This window comes from Porites lutea, chromosome 5, assembly GCF_958299795.1.
Source record: "Porites lutea chromosome 5, jaPorLute2.1, whole genome shotgun sequence".
In the NCBI taxonomy this organism is placed as follows: domain Eukaryota; kingdom Metazoa; phylum Cnidaria; class Anthozoa; order Scleractinia; family Poritidae; genus Porites; species Porites lutea.
The window spans coordinates 23,184,505-23,201,414 of record NC_133205.1 but is presented as its reverse complement, the minus strand read 5'-3'; the positions used below and the strand labels follow the sequence as shown (position 1 = coordinate 23,201,414).

The 16,910-nt window shown below is 40.2% G+C and overlaps 1 protein-coding gene across 1 annotated transcript in view; it reads left to right on the top strand.

Moving 5' to 3' along the window:
• Positions 1-16,910, top strand: part of LOC140938637 (adhesion G-protein coupled receptor V1-like) — an 88,597-nt gene that overhangs the window by 62,204 nt on the left and 9,483 nt on the right. Inside the window, exons 57-77 of the mRNA XM_073388134.1 lie at positions 1,957-2,047; positions 2,342-2,479; positions 2,892-3,073; positions 3,223-3,417; positions 4,209-4,404; positions 5,197-5,525; positions 6,829-6,984; positions 7,505-7,610; positions 7,945-7,991; positions 9,537-9,656; positions 10,676-10,827; positions 11,226-11,433; positions 12,225-12,328; positions 12,793-12,912; positions 13,286-13,411; positions 13,911-13,985; positions 14,080-14,244; positions 15,042-15,108; positions 15,217-15,297; positions 15,591-15,700; positions 16,258-16,315. Of these exons, the coding sequence (XP_073244235.1) occupies positions 1,957-2,047; positions 2,342-2,479; positions 2,892-3,073; positions 3,223-3,417; positions 4,209-4,404; positions 5,197-5,525; positions 6,829-6,984; positions 7,505-7,610; positions 7,945-7,991; positions 9,537-9,656; positions 10,676-10,827; positions 11,226-11,433; positions 12,225-12,328; positions 12,793-12,912; positions 13,286-13,411; positions 13,911-13,985; positions 14,080-14,244; positions 15,042-15,108; positions 15,217-15,297; positions 15,591-15,700; positions 16,258-16,315 (2,826 nt within the window). The remainder of the gene's footprint in view (positions 1-1,956; positions 2,048-2,341; positions 2,480-2,891; positions 3,074-3,222; positions 3,418-4,208; positions 4,405-5,196; positions 5,526-6,828; positions 6,985-7,504; positions 7,611-7,944; positions 7,992-9,536; positions 9,657-10,675; positions 10,828-11,225; positions 11,434-12,224; positions 12,329-12,792; positions 12,913-13,285; positions 13,412-13,910; positions 13,986-14,079; positions 14,245-15,041; positions 15,109-15,216; positions 15,298-15,590; positions 15,701-16,257; positions 16,316-16,910) is intronic.

Sequence of the window (16,910 nt, the reverse complement as noted above, 5' to 3'; positions counted from 1 at the left end):
CAAGGTAACAAGGTAACAAGGTAACAGAGTAACAAGGTAACAAGGTAACAAGGTAACAAGGTAACAAGGTAACAGAGTAACAAGGTAACAAGGTAACAAGGTAACAGAGTAACAAGGTAACAGAGTAACAAGGTAACAGAGTAACAAGGTAACAGAGTAACAAGGTAACAAGGTAACAAGGTAACAGAGTAACAAGGTAACAAGGTAACAGAGTAACAAGGTAACAAGGTAACAGAGTAACAAGGTAACAGAGTAACAAGGTAACAAGGTAACAAAGTAACAAGGTAACAAGGTAACAGAGTAACAAGGTAACAAGGTAACAAGGTAACAAGGTAACAGAGTAACAAGGTAACAGAGTAACAAGGTAACAAGGTAACAGAGTAACAAGGTAACAAGGTAACAAGGTAACAAGGTAACAGAGTAACAAGGTAACAAGGTAACAAAGTAACAAGGTAACAAGGTGACAAGGTAACAGAGTAACAAGGTAACAAGGTAACAAGGTAACAAGGTAACAGAGTAACAAGGTAACAAGGTAACAGAGTAACAAGGTAACAAGGTAACAAAGTAACAGAGTAACAAGGTAACAAGGTAACAAGGTAACAGAGTAACAAGGTAACAAGGTAACAAGATAACAGAGTAACAAGGTAACAAGGTAACAGAGTAACAAGGTAACAAGGTAACAAGGTAACAGAGTAACAAGGTAACAAGGTAACAAAATAACAAGGTAACAAGGTAACAGAGTAACAAGGTAACAAGGTAGCAAGGTAACAAGGTAACAAGGTAACAGAGTAACAAGGTAACAGAGTAACAAGGTAACAAGGTAACAGAGTAACAAGGTAACAAGGTAACAGAGTAACAAGGTAACAAGGTAACAGAGTAACAAGGTAACAAGGTAACAAGGTAACAAGGTAACAGAGTAACAAGGTAACAAGGTAACAAAGTAACAAGGTAACAAGGTAACAGAGTAACAAGGTAACAAGGTAACAAGGTAACAGAGTAACAAGGTAACAGAGTAACAAGGTAACAAGGTAACAAGGTAACAAGGTAACAGAGTAACAAGGTAACAAGGTAACAAAGTAACAAGGTAACAAGGTAACAAGGTAACAGAGTAACAAGGTAACAAGGTAACAAGGTAACAGAGTAACAAGGTAACAGAGTAACAAGGTAACAAGGTAACAAGGTAACAAGGTAACAGAGTAACAAGGTAACAGAGTAACAAGGTAACAAGGTAACAAGGTAACAGAGTAACAAGGTAACAAGGTAACAAGGTAACAGAGTAACAAGGTAACAAGGTAACAAGGTAACAAGGTAACAGAGTAACAAGGTAACAAGGTAACAAGGTAACAACGTAACAGAGTAACAAGGTAACAGAGTAACAAGGTAACAAGGTAACAGAGTAACAAGGTAACAAGGTAACAAGGTAACAGAGTAACAAGGTAACAAGGTAACAGAGTAACTAGGCAACAAGGAACCAAGCAGAAAGAGTGAGGTTATAAGTTAATTAGGTAAAAGCGGTACAATATATGTCCTCATACATGAAGTACCTGCCATTGACTGTAGAGTACTGACCAATTCACGTATATAGGCAACCTTCGTGAATTAAAACTAACGATGTAGAAATACCAACTACCATTTATTTAAATTATGCTTGCTTTGTTATTTTGTCTTATTTTAATAAATTGGCAGGGGCATAATTTTATGAGAAGGTTTCGAGTTTGAATTTAGTCGTTTTGTCTTCGGGTTCTTCAAAAAACGTGACCTTCTTGTTTTGCAAGGAACAACAGAGAAATGTAGCAATAATAGCAAATGTTAAAGGGACGTGCAGAAGTTTTTTGTTTTTTTACTGTTCTCTTTTCCCTCGCCGTGGTGGTATCGTACACTCGAACTAAAACTGCGGGGAAAAAGGACAGCGAGAAATATTCCTATCTGATTTTTTTCCCCTTTTCTTCTTTGTAGGTCTCTAAGAATATTACTTTGTCAGCCTTCCTACGATTTGGCTCGAGCTTCACTGTCTCACTGACAGGTGTTAGTTATAGCGACAATCAAGGTAGGTGTTATTTCTGAAACATGAAAAAGTTCAAGAAGAAAGAGAGAAGTTTACATCAAACGTGGCTTTTTGAGATAAACTGTAAATTCTGCCAGATTTATTCCATTGGTTAGGCTAAAGCTACTTCGAAACAGCTGTGGCCTGGACTGCATAGTAGGCTATGTAGTAAGAACAGTCATACCAACATGGACTGTGTGTTTGTTTTTTATCCCATAGTAAGCCTTAACCTGCCCGTTTGGCATCTGAATATGCTATTCTCTACTCTATACTCTGTAACCTTTCCTGTCTCCTTAGTTCCAGCGACCTCTATCGCTCCGCAACTTTCAACTGGCTCACAGAGTCACACGACAGAGGTTGTTTTAGTGCCTGAGGATGCAGCTAACGCCGTATTTAAGTTCACTGACAACTCTCTGAAGCTGAACGTAGGAGCTGGTATGTATTTAGCAAGTAAAACAAAATAGTTATTTGTGGTTCTTCACCGATTTATAATTGCTCTCACCAAGGGCTATTGTTCAAATCATTAGCTCACCGATTTCTTCAATAACGACCTTTTTACCCCAGTCGCGGTGATAAACATCATTATTTTCAGTTTTGCCGTTAGCGCTTTTTGCTTTTTTTGTGATATAAAAATGTATTTTTAAGGGCTGTATTCTGGAGACGCCATCGCTTGCTACAGAAAGTACAGTATTCGAACTTTGTTCAGTACTGTATCATCAGTAACCTATTTAGATAGACATCAGGATCTGCTGTCGCTTACTACATTGTTTTGTCGTGCTTATAATACTGTGACTGAGGAAAAAAATACATCACAAAACCTTCGTCATCTGATTTTCTTTGTCTTTAGGAAACGTCGTTTCATCGATTACTGTTGTTCGTGAAGGCTTGTTCGGCAGTGTTGCAGTAGATGTCGCCCAGGGATCCCCCACTGGAACATTTCCTAATGACTTTGGCGCAGGACAGCTTGTCATAAACGGCAGTCCGCTGTCATTCACTGGATCAAGAAGAAATGTCACATTTTTTGCAACAGTAAGTTTAGTTTCAAATCTTCAGTGGCGTAAACTTTTCACAATTGCGCAAGATGGCGCGTCGCAAGTGCGCGGCAAATGTCGCAGTTCAGGCGTCGTGACTGAAGTGACTGCTATGTTTAAAAAGGTATTTTTCTTTTTCTTCTTTAGGTACAACTAATGCTTGTTCCAGATAGAAAACTTGTCTATTCTTTGTACTTGGTCACAGCTCACACAGCACCCGCTGACCTACCGGGTGGCGCAAACATTACTTCCGGGGCCAGTCGAACAGCGGTTATTGAGTACAGCGGTGTTGTCGTCATTGCACCAGACAGCCAAAGACTTGCAGCGTTGGAAGGGGGAACGGTGAGGGCTTTTGTTGATAAAAATTTACATTAAGCATATCCTCCGTGCTCTAGGGAAAAAAAAACACTATAGAAGTGACCTAAGAGTTACATTTTGTCCCCCAAATGGGGAAGTAAGACCTCTGGGGCCACCAGACGCTATTAGAGCTCTGCTCTGAGCATAACGGAGCTTAAGCAAGCACTACGACAACTGCGACGTCATCGTGTAAAACCAATTGGTTTTACGACTTAAACAACAGCCTTGCACGGTATAGCATGTCTTTAACGTCGACTGCACTATAACGACGTAAATTTTCCCAAGGACACGTTTTGTGCAGGACTTAAAGACAGGACTTCGGAATTTTCCTTTTCCTTTTTGAACTTGGATACCGGTGGTCCTTGCGAATTCAACTCAAGGTAAATTCTCCTGCATTTGACAAATTGAGCAAGTTTAAAAGAAAAGGTGGATTCCTCTCAAAATGGTGTTTTTACTGTGTCGCCGTGATGGTTGCTTGGACTCCCAATTAAATATATTAGATGGAGTTTACATTAACAGCGCCGCGTTAACCCTTTAACCCCCAATATCTACATACAAATTCTCCAAACTGATCTCCATACATTTCTTTTAAGAATTGGTTGAGAGAATTTGATAAAAGATCAAAGTTTTTTCTCTTTGTGATCATTTTATTAACTCTCATAACCATTTCTCTTGACAATCTATGGATATCGTTAGGAGAAAATTGATGTTGGCTGCTATTGAGACTTAAAGGGTTAACTCCCAGTAGTCATATGCATTTTTCTTTGTCAATTTAGGTGAAGTGTAAAGCCCTTCGTCAGTATAGCGTTTTGGGATCGATAACAGTTCACTACACCTTCCTAGGGACACCGGGCTCATTCAGCATGGCACAAGGAGTGTTTACCAAGGAATTCAACGTTAATGTGCCCGACAGCGATAACAACCCGCAGAAAGATCGTGTATTGTACCTCAACCTCACCAGCGTCACTGGAAGTGAGTAAAATAAATTGTTTAGAGCATTTTATACTGGGGTATCTATAACGAACGATGCTTAAGTAGTAAACTTGAACGACTTATGTCAGGGGCACCCAATGAGAATATAGTTCAAAACCACTTAAAAAAAAGCATTGTTAAACGTATTTTAGTATTTAAACGGTGGATATAGGCATATTTTTATCCCCTAAAAATTTTTCATCTGTTCGGATTTCCTAGCTTAAAGTCTAGTGATCCGAAAATTATAGGGATCAAAACTCATCTTTTCGAAAATTCCAGCTTGAAAAAAGGCTCCCGAAAATTCTAGGTGACCTTTTTAGGGTAAAAATCCGTTAAAAATAGGGAATTATACAATTTTTTAGATGTTCGAAAATCCTAGGAGAGGCAGGCAAGCAAGAAGTTTTACAACAAATGCTCCGAAAATTCTAGATCTCAAATCGTCTTCCGAACAGATATTTTCCGAAAATTGTCGTTGGGTGCCCCTGTTATGTTTCTGTTGACACCCCGCCACACAATTTTTCCTTATCCCTTGCCCCTTAATTTACCTCATAGCCTCCACCCCCCCCCCCCCCCAAAAAAAAAAACAGTATTGTGACTTTACCCGTTTGTCACAGCAATCGCTCCCCATCTTCTGTTACTACTTTTGAGTTTTATCAAATGATCGAAAGTTTTTAAAGTTTGGGATTCTTGGCAGTCAAAGCCGGATCGAAAATTCTCTCAGCTCCTTTTAATTCCGACACTAGGTTGAAAGGTAATATTTCTTTTCTGAATATTTAATCACTCTATCTGCAGGTCATTCTCCACGTCTCGGCGTGAACAGGACTGTGCGCATATCAGTTACAGACAATGACGATCCGCAGGGAGTGTTTAGCTTCCGTAACCCTCGCATATCGGTACCAGAGAACGCAACAAGCGGAAATTCTCGCATGGTAGAGCTAGAGATCCAACGAACCAAAGGAACCTTTGGCGCTGTATCTGTTCTTGTGAGGTCCGTGGGTGGAGGGGAGCCTTGGAACCCAAGCCTTCAGTCCTTAAAGTCAGCTATTCAGGGGAAAGGAGGAGAAAAGAACGCGACTTTTGGTCTTGACTACGTTGACCTTTCAACAAGAGTGAATTTCCCGGTAAGAATTTCCCGTAACTCAATCTTACACGTCTTAATGATTTTTTTTTACTGACAAGCTGGTATAACGAAAATTCTCCCAAGTTTTCGTGTAAACTACGTTATTGTGTGGTTTAATAAAATTCGAGCATGCACTATACATACGTTAGAAAATGACAGGATACTTTTACACGAATACAATTAAAACTACTTAGTTAAATATGTACATTCTTAGGTAGAATGTAAGAGTTACGAGTTTAGCGATAGATACTTTTTAAAGTTCTTTGGCTATCAGGACAGGTAACGGCTGAAAAAAGTAGTGAATATAAATTATGCGCGCGAAGTATCTTTTTTGAAAGATGACAATAACGTACATTTCTTGATTTCAAGAGGCAGAGTATTCCAAAGAATGACTACACGATTAAAGTAGGAGTCCCTAATGTATCGGTCAAATCGAAGCTTCAACATTCCCCCCCCCCCCCGGGCAACCCCCGGGCATTTGACTTTTTTGAAAATTATTGTTCAAATTCCCCCCTACCTGGGCCAAAATGCCGTTGAAATGCCCCACACTAGGGTCCATTCAGGTGATCAAATGCCCCCACCCCGGGGACATTTCACAGGCACAAAAATGACGGAAGGACGACGGAAACGCCTTCAGTTGTCGAACAAAATCTTAATGAATATAACAAAAACTGAGCAACACTGTTAGCGTATTTACTACGAACAAAAGTCTCGTGCAAAGCGGCGGAAATCGTTGCTACAAGGTCACTGAATGCTCAGCTTTTCTTCGTCATGCAACATACAAAGCGTTCTATAAAAAAAGATCCCACCTATTGAGATTACTACATCATGACCATTTCACTGACATGCATCATCGCTCACCTTATTAATTAACATACTTGCAGTAGGTCAAAGTAGTTGACCTGAGCTTTTTTATTTTATTTTATGTTGTTGTATTGAATCGCCGGTATAGGTATTGTATTTCATTGTAAACACAACAATAAAATACATTGATACATCCAAAGCCTGAATCCAATATTAAAAATTTTAAAATTTAAATACTTCAAATACGGCACAAAGCTTGTTTAGGCCCTTTCCTCGTAAGCAATTGGCCACAAAGGCACAATCTTTTCCACGAAAATCCTCTAACACCGTGTCCCCCATGATAGCTCGCCACGCCAAAGATTTTACATGAAATCGAGGGTGGAGTTCAAATTCCCCACCTCTAAAGCATGGGGATCAAATTCCCCACCCCCTGGAAGACTGAAGACGCTTAAGTTGGTGGTATTGTCCTTCGAATATGTGACGTTTACAATTCGTTGTAGAATGAAGAACCTGTTCCAGCAGAAGGACAAGTGAAAAGGGTGCAACTTGAGATTAAGGATGACCAAGTCCCTGAACCTGACGAAGTTGTCATAGTTTACTTAACAGATGCCACAGGTGGTGCTAGGGTCGCCAGCGATGCTGACAGCGGTCTTCAGGTGAGTTGAAACAGAAGTAATTAGAGGGCAGTAGGCGGCAATGGTATCCGTCATAGAGGGAGTTTCTTCGGTGTTTAATACTTTAACCTAATCGCGTCAAGTTCCCAGGGTGAAAGTGGATTGCAGCTTTATAAAATTGGGCAAGTTATCTCTCGATCTCACCTTAGTCTTGACGTCGTGGATTATGGCTTGCTGCCTTATTGACTTCCCTCGCCTTGCCGTTGTGTCGAATTGAACTACTGCACTGTTTTGGGTACGAATTTTGACCTAATCTTCCGCACAACGTCTTATTAGCCGATAAAAAATGGATACCGTCTGCAAAACGTCCCATCGTGCAATTCGATACAACACTACTCAGAGTCAAGCGCAGGTTCAAAAGGGCCACATCATCTGACTGGTTCTTTTAAGTGAAACAAATAATGAACGTTTTATCAAATGCGGCGTAAGATTGATTGACTGACTGACTGACTGGCTGACTGTCTCATCATTTGCTTTTTGTTTGTTTGTTTTTATTCTTTAGTCGTGGGCTGCCATCACAATCCAAGGCAATGACTTAATGAACGGAGAGATTGGATTTGTGCCAGGATCGCAGACGGTAACAATTGATGAGGACGGATCTAGGACCGGTAAGCATGGGCCGAGTTGTTCAAAGCTGGGTTAAGATAACCCAGGGTTATTGCGAGATTTGAATTCAGATTTGAAAGCTTAAAAAGCATTTCCGTTTAAATTCTTTTTGTCTACAAGTTGATGATTGAAAGCTCTAAAATAACATTGGAAATTATCCGAGAAAATGCTTTTGAACACAAGAAAGAGAAACCGGGGTTAAGCGCTAATCGGCCTTCAAACAACTGGACCCAGTACAGTGTTCTGATGTATTGGCGCGAATCTATTGTTGCAGGAACGCTGTTTTGAACAGTGTGTATCCTATAAAAAGCGTGTAAATTTTTTTCTCGGTTTCAGGTGTTCTCAAAGTCCAAAGGACGAAAGCAACATTTGGTGCCGTTCAGGTATGTTTGCAATCTGAGCTTGACTGAATCAATAGCGTTTTGTAACGGAGCGTCGGCAATAGCTGTATTTTTCAAAGGCCAGTGAAATGAAGGGTTTCTGACACGTTCGTAGATTATGGAATTTTATTTCTTCTATTCCTTACACAAGAAACTTCTACCAAACAAGTTATTTATAAGAAACCTTTTCCTGTTAATTACATGTGTTTGATATGTCATCTTTCATTTATCCTCTGTTCTATTCTCCAAAGAATATCCTTGTTTTCTTTCCTTATTAAGTAAGAATAAACAGTCTCTAGTTCTTGTTGGTACTACCTATCTTGGTCTGTAGTACATTTTGATCTACTTGATTCAGCTCTTTCAAATATCTCTTTTCCTCTTCTCTACTTCACGACTTCTTCTCAGACTTCACTCGCAGTAGACAATTGCGCAACTGGTTGTCTACCAGGCACTCTGAAGGTAGGTAGCGTAGGTATACTTATCTATTCGTCTCTTGGATTCCTTCAATACTTATTTTTCTTTCTCTGTTATTCATTCAGTTGTTAACCAGACGTTTATCCTTCCTTTCACCTCTAAAAGAGTTGGCTTTTAGGATTTATCTTAAAAGCATTTGAGACGACTTTGTTTGTCTCCTTTACTTTGTTTAAGTGAGGATTAGGATTATGTCATGTATCTCGTGTTTATTCAATCCACGGCCACCTATCTGCCATGAATGCTGGAATTACCGCCCAGTGCCCCCACCTACCCAACCTATACCTTCAATGAGTCGAATATAACTTAACACAGATAACTCTAGGGAGTGACCCAGTGGAGCACCTCACACACTCGGGTGATGAGGCGCTTCTACTCTGGTTATAGTGCTTGATAAGTTAGTGACAACAGAACGTCAAAAGCTGACTAAATGAACCACACCTGCATACACCAATTTGGATGTCATCCTAAGTTTGAAATACTGAAGAATGAAGTAAATATCCTTATCAAATAAGGACCCCTTTGAATTAGCGCATTCCTGTTGTCTCAAAGAATTTAATATACATTTCGGTAGGACATGGAGTCATTTAGGGCCTGTTTACATGTAGGTGGGGGGCCCCAGGTAGGTGAGGTAACCCCCTTAGGTGGTGTAACCAGCCTTTCTATATAATCTTTCATTTTACTTTGATCACTTGTAGGTGATAGGTGAGGTGAACATATGATGGACTCTGTGGACAGGCAGGTTACCTCACCTACCTGGGGTCCCCCACCTCCATGTAAACAGGCCCTTAACCTTTTCACTGCCGGGGCGCTTGATGGAGTTTTGTAAGGTGACTCTAACTTTTGAGTCTGCGGACGAAATCCTCTGATGTTGCTATTCAAATGAAAGCTCTTCAGCAGTATTTTAATGCGGTACTATTTGTTTTTCAAAATTTTACAAAATGAAATTTGGAAATCTGGTCGAAATTTGCCTTTGGCTACATTTGGCAGTGAAAGGGTTAAAGGATACAACGACACATTAATAAGTAGGGACTAGAGAGAGCTGCTTAAATTTTTGATATTTTTCAACTTGTGTAGATATCATGGAGTGTTCGTGAAAATAACTTCCGAGATGAGGTAGAGGCGTCCCAGGGAATAATTATTTTTTCGTCTGGAGTTCGCGAAACAGACCTTGTGATCCGATTGCGCGATGACAATGTAAGTCGATATTTAATTATTCTCCATTTGCTTTCTTTCATCATATCGTTTAATTATCGTATTGCTGAACCGGCCCGTTTCTTCCTTTCTTTGGCCCTTATTTCCCTTGGGTATTACATAATAGTGAGACGGGTGAAGTAATTCTTAAAGGGGCTATGTCACGCTATTGACTATCTTTTTGAAAAGCTAAAACTTTTTTTAGATGGATTGAAATCCAAAAATCCCTTTCAATTCTCTTAAGTTACCCACATCAACTTTCTCCCAACAATATAAATACATCATCAAGGGAAAATAATATGAGAATTAAGAAATGATCAAAACGACCAAAGATAAAATGTGTTAACTTTTTTTTATCAAATTTTCACGACCAATTCTTTAAAAAATTGTGTGGAGATCAGTGTGGAGAATCTGGATATTGGGGCTTTACTAAAAAAAGGCTAAGGCGTTAAAGGAGTAGAATTTACGGAGAGAAATTTTAATTACAAGCTAGCTTTTAAAACTTATTTTCTTCTTACACTTCATCAGGACGATTTATTCAGTTTGCAATTTGAACTTTTGATTCGCCGAAACATGGACAATTGCTTTACATTTAGGTCATGTCAAATGTTGCAGGCCGGTTAAGGGTAATCAGGATCGAGTAATGGATGTATGGAACGGTCATTACCAAGATACCGGAAAATTCCGAAAATAAGCCCCTCCATGTATTAGCCCCTCCAAATATAAGCCCCTCAAAATCGTAACGCAAAAAACCCTCCGTTAAATCGCCACTCCGAATATAAGCCCCCCGGGGGACTTGTACATGGAATTTGCTCTCGAATACAAAGTAAAACAAAGCAAATGGTAAATTTCCTTCCCACTACAAGCTAGCCCAATCGATTTTGAAACGCAAATTTCCCTCCGTACATTAGCCCCTCCAAAAATAAGCCCCTCAAAAAGGGCCTTTGAAAAATATAAGCCCCGGGGCTTATTTTCGGAGTTTTACGGTAATGCCCTAATGGGTCATTTTTTTTCTCTTCTAGGTACCTGAGCGCGCTGGCCAGTTTCATGTGGATCTTACTGAAATAATAAGCGGCAGCCAGGCTCGCATTAATAGCCAGGCCCGGTCTGCCGTTGTCAATGTGCTCGACAGTGATTTTCCCAACGGCACCATCGCTTTTAGCAAAGATTCAATGTAAGTATTTTCTTCTGTGTTCCCGTGTATCGTGGAGGGCTGTTTTCAATAGGTCAAAGGCCAGTTTACAAGCGAGTTAAAAAATGCACTTTCGTTGCGAAAATTTTGACAGCTAAGGAAACTTAAATGACGTTGGAGGAAGGAGGAGAGAGGGGGTGTTACATTAAGTCTGGATCTCATTAATTGTAACGGTAGCCGTCTTGCAAAACACCACCTTGTTCTTGTTATTCTAGTCACTGTATGTCCTAGGCCAAGGAGCATTTTGTTTACGAAAGAACAAATACAACACGCAATTATAGACTGAAATAAGCTTTTAAGAGTTCTCTCTTTCACTACTGAAGTTTCCATAATTCAACAGCTGATAATGCTGACCGTTTTATAATTATATTCACCTTCAGTTTCAAAGCTGTTGACAAGACGTCAACCGAAGTGCAGGTTGAGGTCAGACGTGGTCAAGGAACGGACACTGACGTCACAGTGTTCTTCAAGACACGTGATCTGGCTGAACGTGTCAACACGAAACCAGGCGTTGATACTTACCAAGCTCTAGCTGGGGAAGATTATACAGTACCAACTACTAAGTCTGTTAGATTTGCTAAAGGAGAGGTGAGTATATTTTGCATCTTGGGTAACTACCATAACATTGCCAAGAAACAGTCCATTGAGTACCTTATATTGGGTGACCTGTGCCACAGACGAAACTAAACTCGGGTTAAGTCCGTTTACGAATCAGCGCCGAAATCCTTGTTCTAGGTCGTCACCTATGTACCAGGATTTGAGTAAGCGCCATGATTGGTCTGTTAAAAAACCATTGTCGATTTGCCAGTCAGGTTGAAAGGGAAGTCAAACCGCATTTCCTGTAATTCGTTGAGTCCGTGGGCGCCCAGAACAAGGATTTCGGCGCCGTTTCGCAGACGTTACTAACCGGGGTTAGAGTTCGTCTGCGACGCATGTCACGTGAGAGGGGACTGATCAAAACCGGCTAAAAGACACAAGCTAAGCTGTCAAACACAAGAATGCTTGCATTATATCAGGCCAGGAGAGAAATCTGAATGATAGTCTCTGAAACTAGTCGTGTCATTGGAATGGGTGTGGTAAGGCAGCTTAGAACACGCTCCTTCCACCAGTATTACAAGGGTTGGTATCCCGGATGCGTCCCAATATGTGAGTTAGATTGTTTTTTTATTATCGTCCTTGCTTCGACAGGTTTTTCTTCAAGCACTTTGGTCTTCTCCTTTTCAAATGCACACCTCCAAATTCCATTTCTATTTGAAATGCAGAAGCACCTTCTAAGAGTTTCAAGCTGCTCTGAAAGGATGCCACGTTATTTCGAAGCGTTTAATATCCTCAAAATTTGTATCCAATTAATTAATCTATCGCTTTCTCTTGAATTTCAGGTATCTAAGTTTATTTCCGTCACCTTAACACCTAAATCCGCCTCCGCGACAAAGTACCCTAAAGCCTTTGAAGTTGTCTTGCTCAACGTCACCGGAGGGGCAAAGTAAGTCCACTTACTTTATGTGAGGTCTTGCTTGGAAGAATTGCCAGTCACAGTAGTTACAGTGCGGACACTCAAACCGGAACACTTGGAAGAAGATTGCCCAATCACAACGTTTTATGAAAACAAAAAAATTCTCAAGATTCTTTGCAAAAGAACCAAATTCAAGGTGCAACTATGCAACTGTTGAAAACGTTAAGACCGATTAAACTTGCCTGACCTGTCAAGAAACAGCCCTCAAATTTACGAATGTTATTGAGAATCTTTTGTTTTCATAAAACGTTGTGATTGGACAATCCTCTCCCAAGTGTCCTGGTTTGAGTATCTGCACTGTTATAGGATAATGAACAAATCAAAGTGAAATAGTCCGCGTTTCACGCTGAATAGTCTGCGTTTGAATATCGTCCATGGCCATGTTCATAAAGACTAGGAATAACAGATTTTTTTCCGTTGTTCTCCTCACTCAGAATTATTCAAGAATTCAACACCTCGATGGTGATCATATCGGACAATCAGGAGACAACAGAATTCCTCAAACTACGAGCCTTAGCTATCCAAACACCTCTCACGGATGACGACATATATCGGTGAGTAGCTTCTTGTACTGTATGTGATATCGATGTTCTCACTAAAGCTCATGCGGACACGGATGATGTAATATTTGGCCATTTCATTCACTGTGAAATTCATAGTTTAAAACTGTGTTTGCTCTCTCCGTCTTGTTAGACAAGAAATTTTGCTCCACATCGTAATCTCAGGGTGTAGTCATTGGCGCATTCTCGGTGTGTTGTGTTCTCACGCAAGAATCCTTGCCCCATTTACCTCTCCGCGAAGGTGTCTAAAACCAACTTACTCCTATTTCTTTTTTTACCCATGTTTGAAGGCGAATGGGGGAGAAATCGCGTGTGATGAGTTCAATTGATGCTCAAGTGACAGAGGGGATTTTTTCTTGTTTTGCAGAATTCTCTCCGAGCTGCACGTCAGCGTTCAGAAAACATTGGATGAAGATCGACTTCAGCTATCACGTGACACGATCAATGCCATTTTAAGTTACAAGAAGAACCTGGAAACTCTTGCGAGCCGAAAGTAAGTGCTTAAATACAAAAATTTACACCCACGATGGCTTAACAAACTTTCTCGCGAAACGCTACTTAAAGAAACTCCCCACGCTGCCCAAAACATATGTCCTGTGAACGGAGTGGCGAACTACGGAGAATGCGTCTGCAGACCGTTAACTGGCACAAGTTCATCTCTCATAGCCACACGTTGTAGTCGTAGGGTACAGTTGATTTTATTAGGATACATCTGCCTGACTCGTACTCACTAATCCATTTATGTTGGGTGTCTAGTGTCCGGTGAAGTTGATCCGCCCTTGCCAGTCATTAGTACTCCTTATGATCAGGAACCTCTTTTGATAAAATGGCATGTAACACTAACAGATTCAGCGAGTATTCTTCTCTGCACTGGCAACCTGTTACTCAGTATTAACTGCTAGAAGTTGGCAATAAACTGAGTTTAAAGTCAGAATGGCAAAACTATGTAGAATGAAGTTAATGTATCACTCTTGTTTTTATTCCTCTGTTAGACTGGAAGATAGATCTAAGCAGAAACTAATGGACATCTTTGATGAACTGCTAAACCCAGAGAGAGACGACACCAAGTAAGCTTGAAACATGATTCATTGATGGCCGGACAATTCAATTTAAGTTTTCGTACGTTACTGGTAGCTAATGGCCGAATAATTCTCTTTTTAGGGGTCAAGATAAGCTTTCTCAAGAATTCGAGATGTTTGCGTTTTCTCTTCTTTATGGTTTGCCATGTACAGACTCACAAAGCGCATCAATTACAGGAACACGTGCTTCAGTGGAAGGCTTCAGACGACCACCTGCTCAATTAAATGGACTGCAAATAAAACCCAGGTAAGTCGCTTAAAACCTCAAAAGGTATAAATGCAACAGGAAGGAAATTACTTCAAAGATCTTGGTAATATATTGCTGTGAGATCATACTGATGATGGGTCTCAAGCAATGCCAGCTAACTCAATGGAGGTCTTAACATTCTAAGACGAAGAAGACCATGAGGACGAGATTTTCTCATTATTAAGTAGTGCGCGCGTGCGAACCAGCGGTCATTTTGGCGGGAAAACGTTGTAGCTGTTGTTATTCTACTACGGGTTTTGGCGAGAATATCGTAGTGGCGGAAGCAAGTTATCAAGTGTTAAAAGTTTGATCATTTTGCGTTTGGGAGAGGCCTTAATTCCATCAATGAAAATAACCGTGCTGACTTTTCAAGTAAAAAAAAAGAACAATGAAGCTTTCCGTGGTGTCCAGCAGTTGAAAATTTGCTTCACCAATCAGAAACACTATCCAGATCTGGGTAGTGATGCGTCATCAGTATGGAATTTCTACGCTCGTTCGTTGTCGGCTGTTATCTCACGCTAGGCCAAATTTATGTGACATATTTTTGTTAACCCTTTAATCCCCAATATCCACATACAAATTCTCCAAACTGATCCCCATACATTTCCTTTATGAATGAGGTGAGAGAATTTGATAAAAGATCAAGGCATTTTCCCTTAGGTGATCATTTTATTAATTCTCATAACCTTATCTCTTGACATTGTATGGATATCGTTAGGAGAAAATTGACGTTAATCACCTTTGGGACTTAAAGGGGTTAATCATTTGAGTTTAAACTTTGCATTTTTCTCTTGTAGCAATGGAAAGAGTTACTTTCAGTATCCGTCTAATTTCTTGACTGCTTCTTCATCAAGCGGATCAGACGTAAGTGTGACTTTGATACTGTAGCTATTTCTTCTTTGGCCTGGTATATACGTAAACCTTGTGTCAAAGATGACCCTTAATGTTATCTTTTCTCTCCCTTTTGTCTAGTGTGCCGATATTCACTTTATTGACTATCAGACAGCGCACTGGTTTAAAAAGACTGACCAACCACCAATCATAAGTGACAAGGTTTGTGTGGTAGATTTTCAGTTCAGTGTAATGTAATAAGCTCCCGATGTTGAACAGTTCTCATTTCTGTTTCATCTTCGTTATTTTGTGTTACTGAAAAGTTAACTCTTCGGTTTCTGGCTTATTTCGTGTTTTTTTAATCACTAATCAATGTTACGTTGTTTGTCTCATCCATATGCATCAAAACTGGCGTCAATAAATTCGCTCAAAGTTCTTATCCAATCTAAAGGTCTCTAGCGACAACACAGCACTTTTTTTTCACCCGTGACTCAAACTGCGACTTGTTTCCGCAGGTGTTTTCCACTTCACTGAATCAGTCGTCTTCATCACTTATCAGCAGCCGCAATCCCATCACGTATCGCATCTACACAAGCAACAAGAGAGTCACTCCGAAGGGAGCCGAGTAAGTTCTTTTATTTTTCTGTCCGTAGTAGTTCAAAAGGTTGGGTAGAGCTATCCGCTGGATATGAAATATCTACCCTCTGGATAATACAATCGGTTTTCCATTACTTTTTCACTGCACAGACTTATTCACTGCACATAGCACTATCCACCTTTTTAACAACTCTGACCACAGGAGCCCGTTTCTCGAAAGTCCAACTTTTCGGGCCCGAAATCAAATATTCAAGTCAAAATCTAAAGACTAAAAAGCATGGTTCCTGGCTAGAGAATCCGTCCATTTTGTTTTGTTAACTGATAGCATTATCATATTATCTGCAAACTTCTGAAACCTGATCTATCCTGAATGGAAACAACATCAGCTTTCCGGGAGTGAATTATCGCGAATTTCGAGAATGGCCTATAAAGGCCCAGGCTTAAGTTGTTCAACAAGTGAGTAGCGCTATCCACTGGATGGTAATTTACCCAGTGGATGCACTACCACATTAAAAACAGCTGAGTCAGTACGATACTGATTTTCCTATCTCCTGATTTTCTTATATCATCTCTGTTTGTTTTTAGTTGTGTTTTCTGGGATACTTCAGCGTCCGCTTGGTCTAAAGAAGGCTGCACCAAAAAGGTAAACTTGGCATTTTTTGTAATTCTTGGCTGTGCTAAAGGCGTTCAATCACACAGTTAAAACGTTGATGGTTTTGTATTAATTTTGCAAGGTCATACTGTGGCGTCAAGAATGGTCTCACAATTTTGTACATGTTACGGTACAGTTGTAGCCTTGGTTTAAACTGGTCTGATTTTCCTTTTTTCCAAACTCATTACATGTATCATTAATTGTTATACCATATTCAAAATTAAATAAAATTGAACCACAACATACAACGCACAGAGTGGAAGACCCTCTATTAGGCCTGGATGAACAAGCAGCACATGATCAAAAAAGATCTTACTCGAGACACGCACGCCAATATCGAGCAAGTAAATGAAAGGATCAGCTGCTGGCTGGGTGAGAGTTGATGTGCATGTCATTTGCTGAAGGGCAAGGGCATGATGTTCTCCTCTTTGATTTCTGTTTTACCCAACATCGTCCTATTAGTGTGCGGCGATACTCCGGATATTTACCTACCAAGGTGTGACCCCCCTTCCAGTACATCAGATCTTGAATGGTCATTCCTCTTTCCTTTCTACACCGTCTATCATTTAACCCTTCTTGGTTTGAA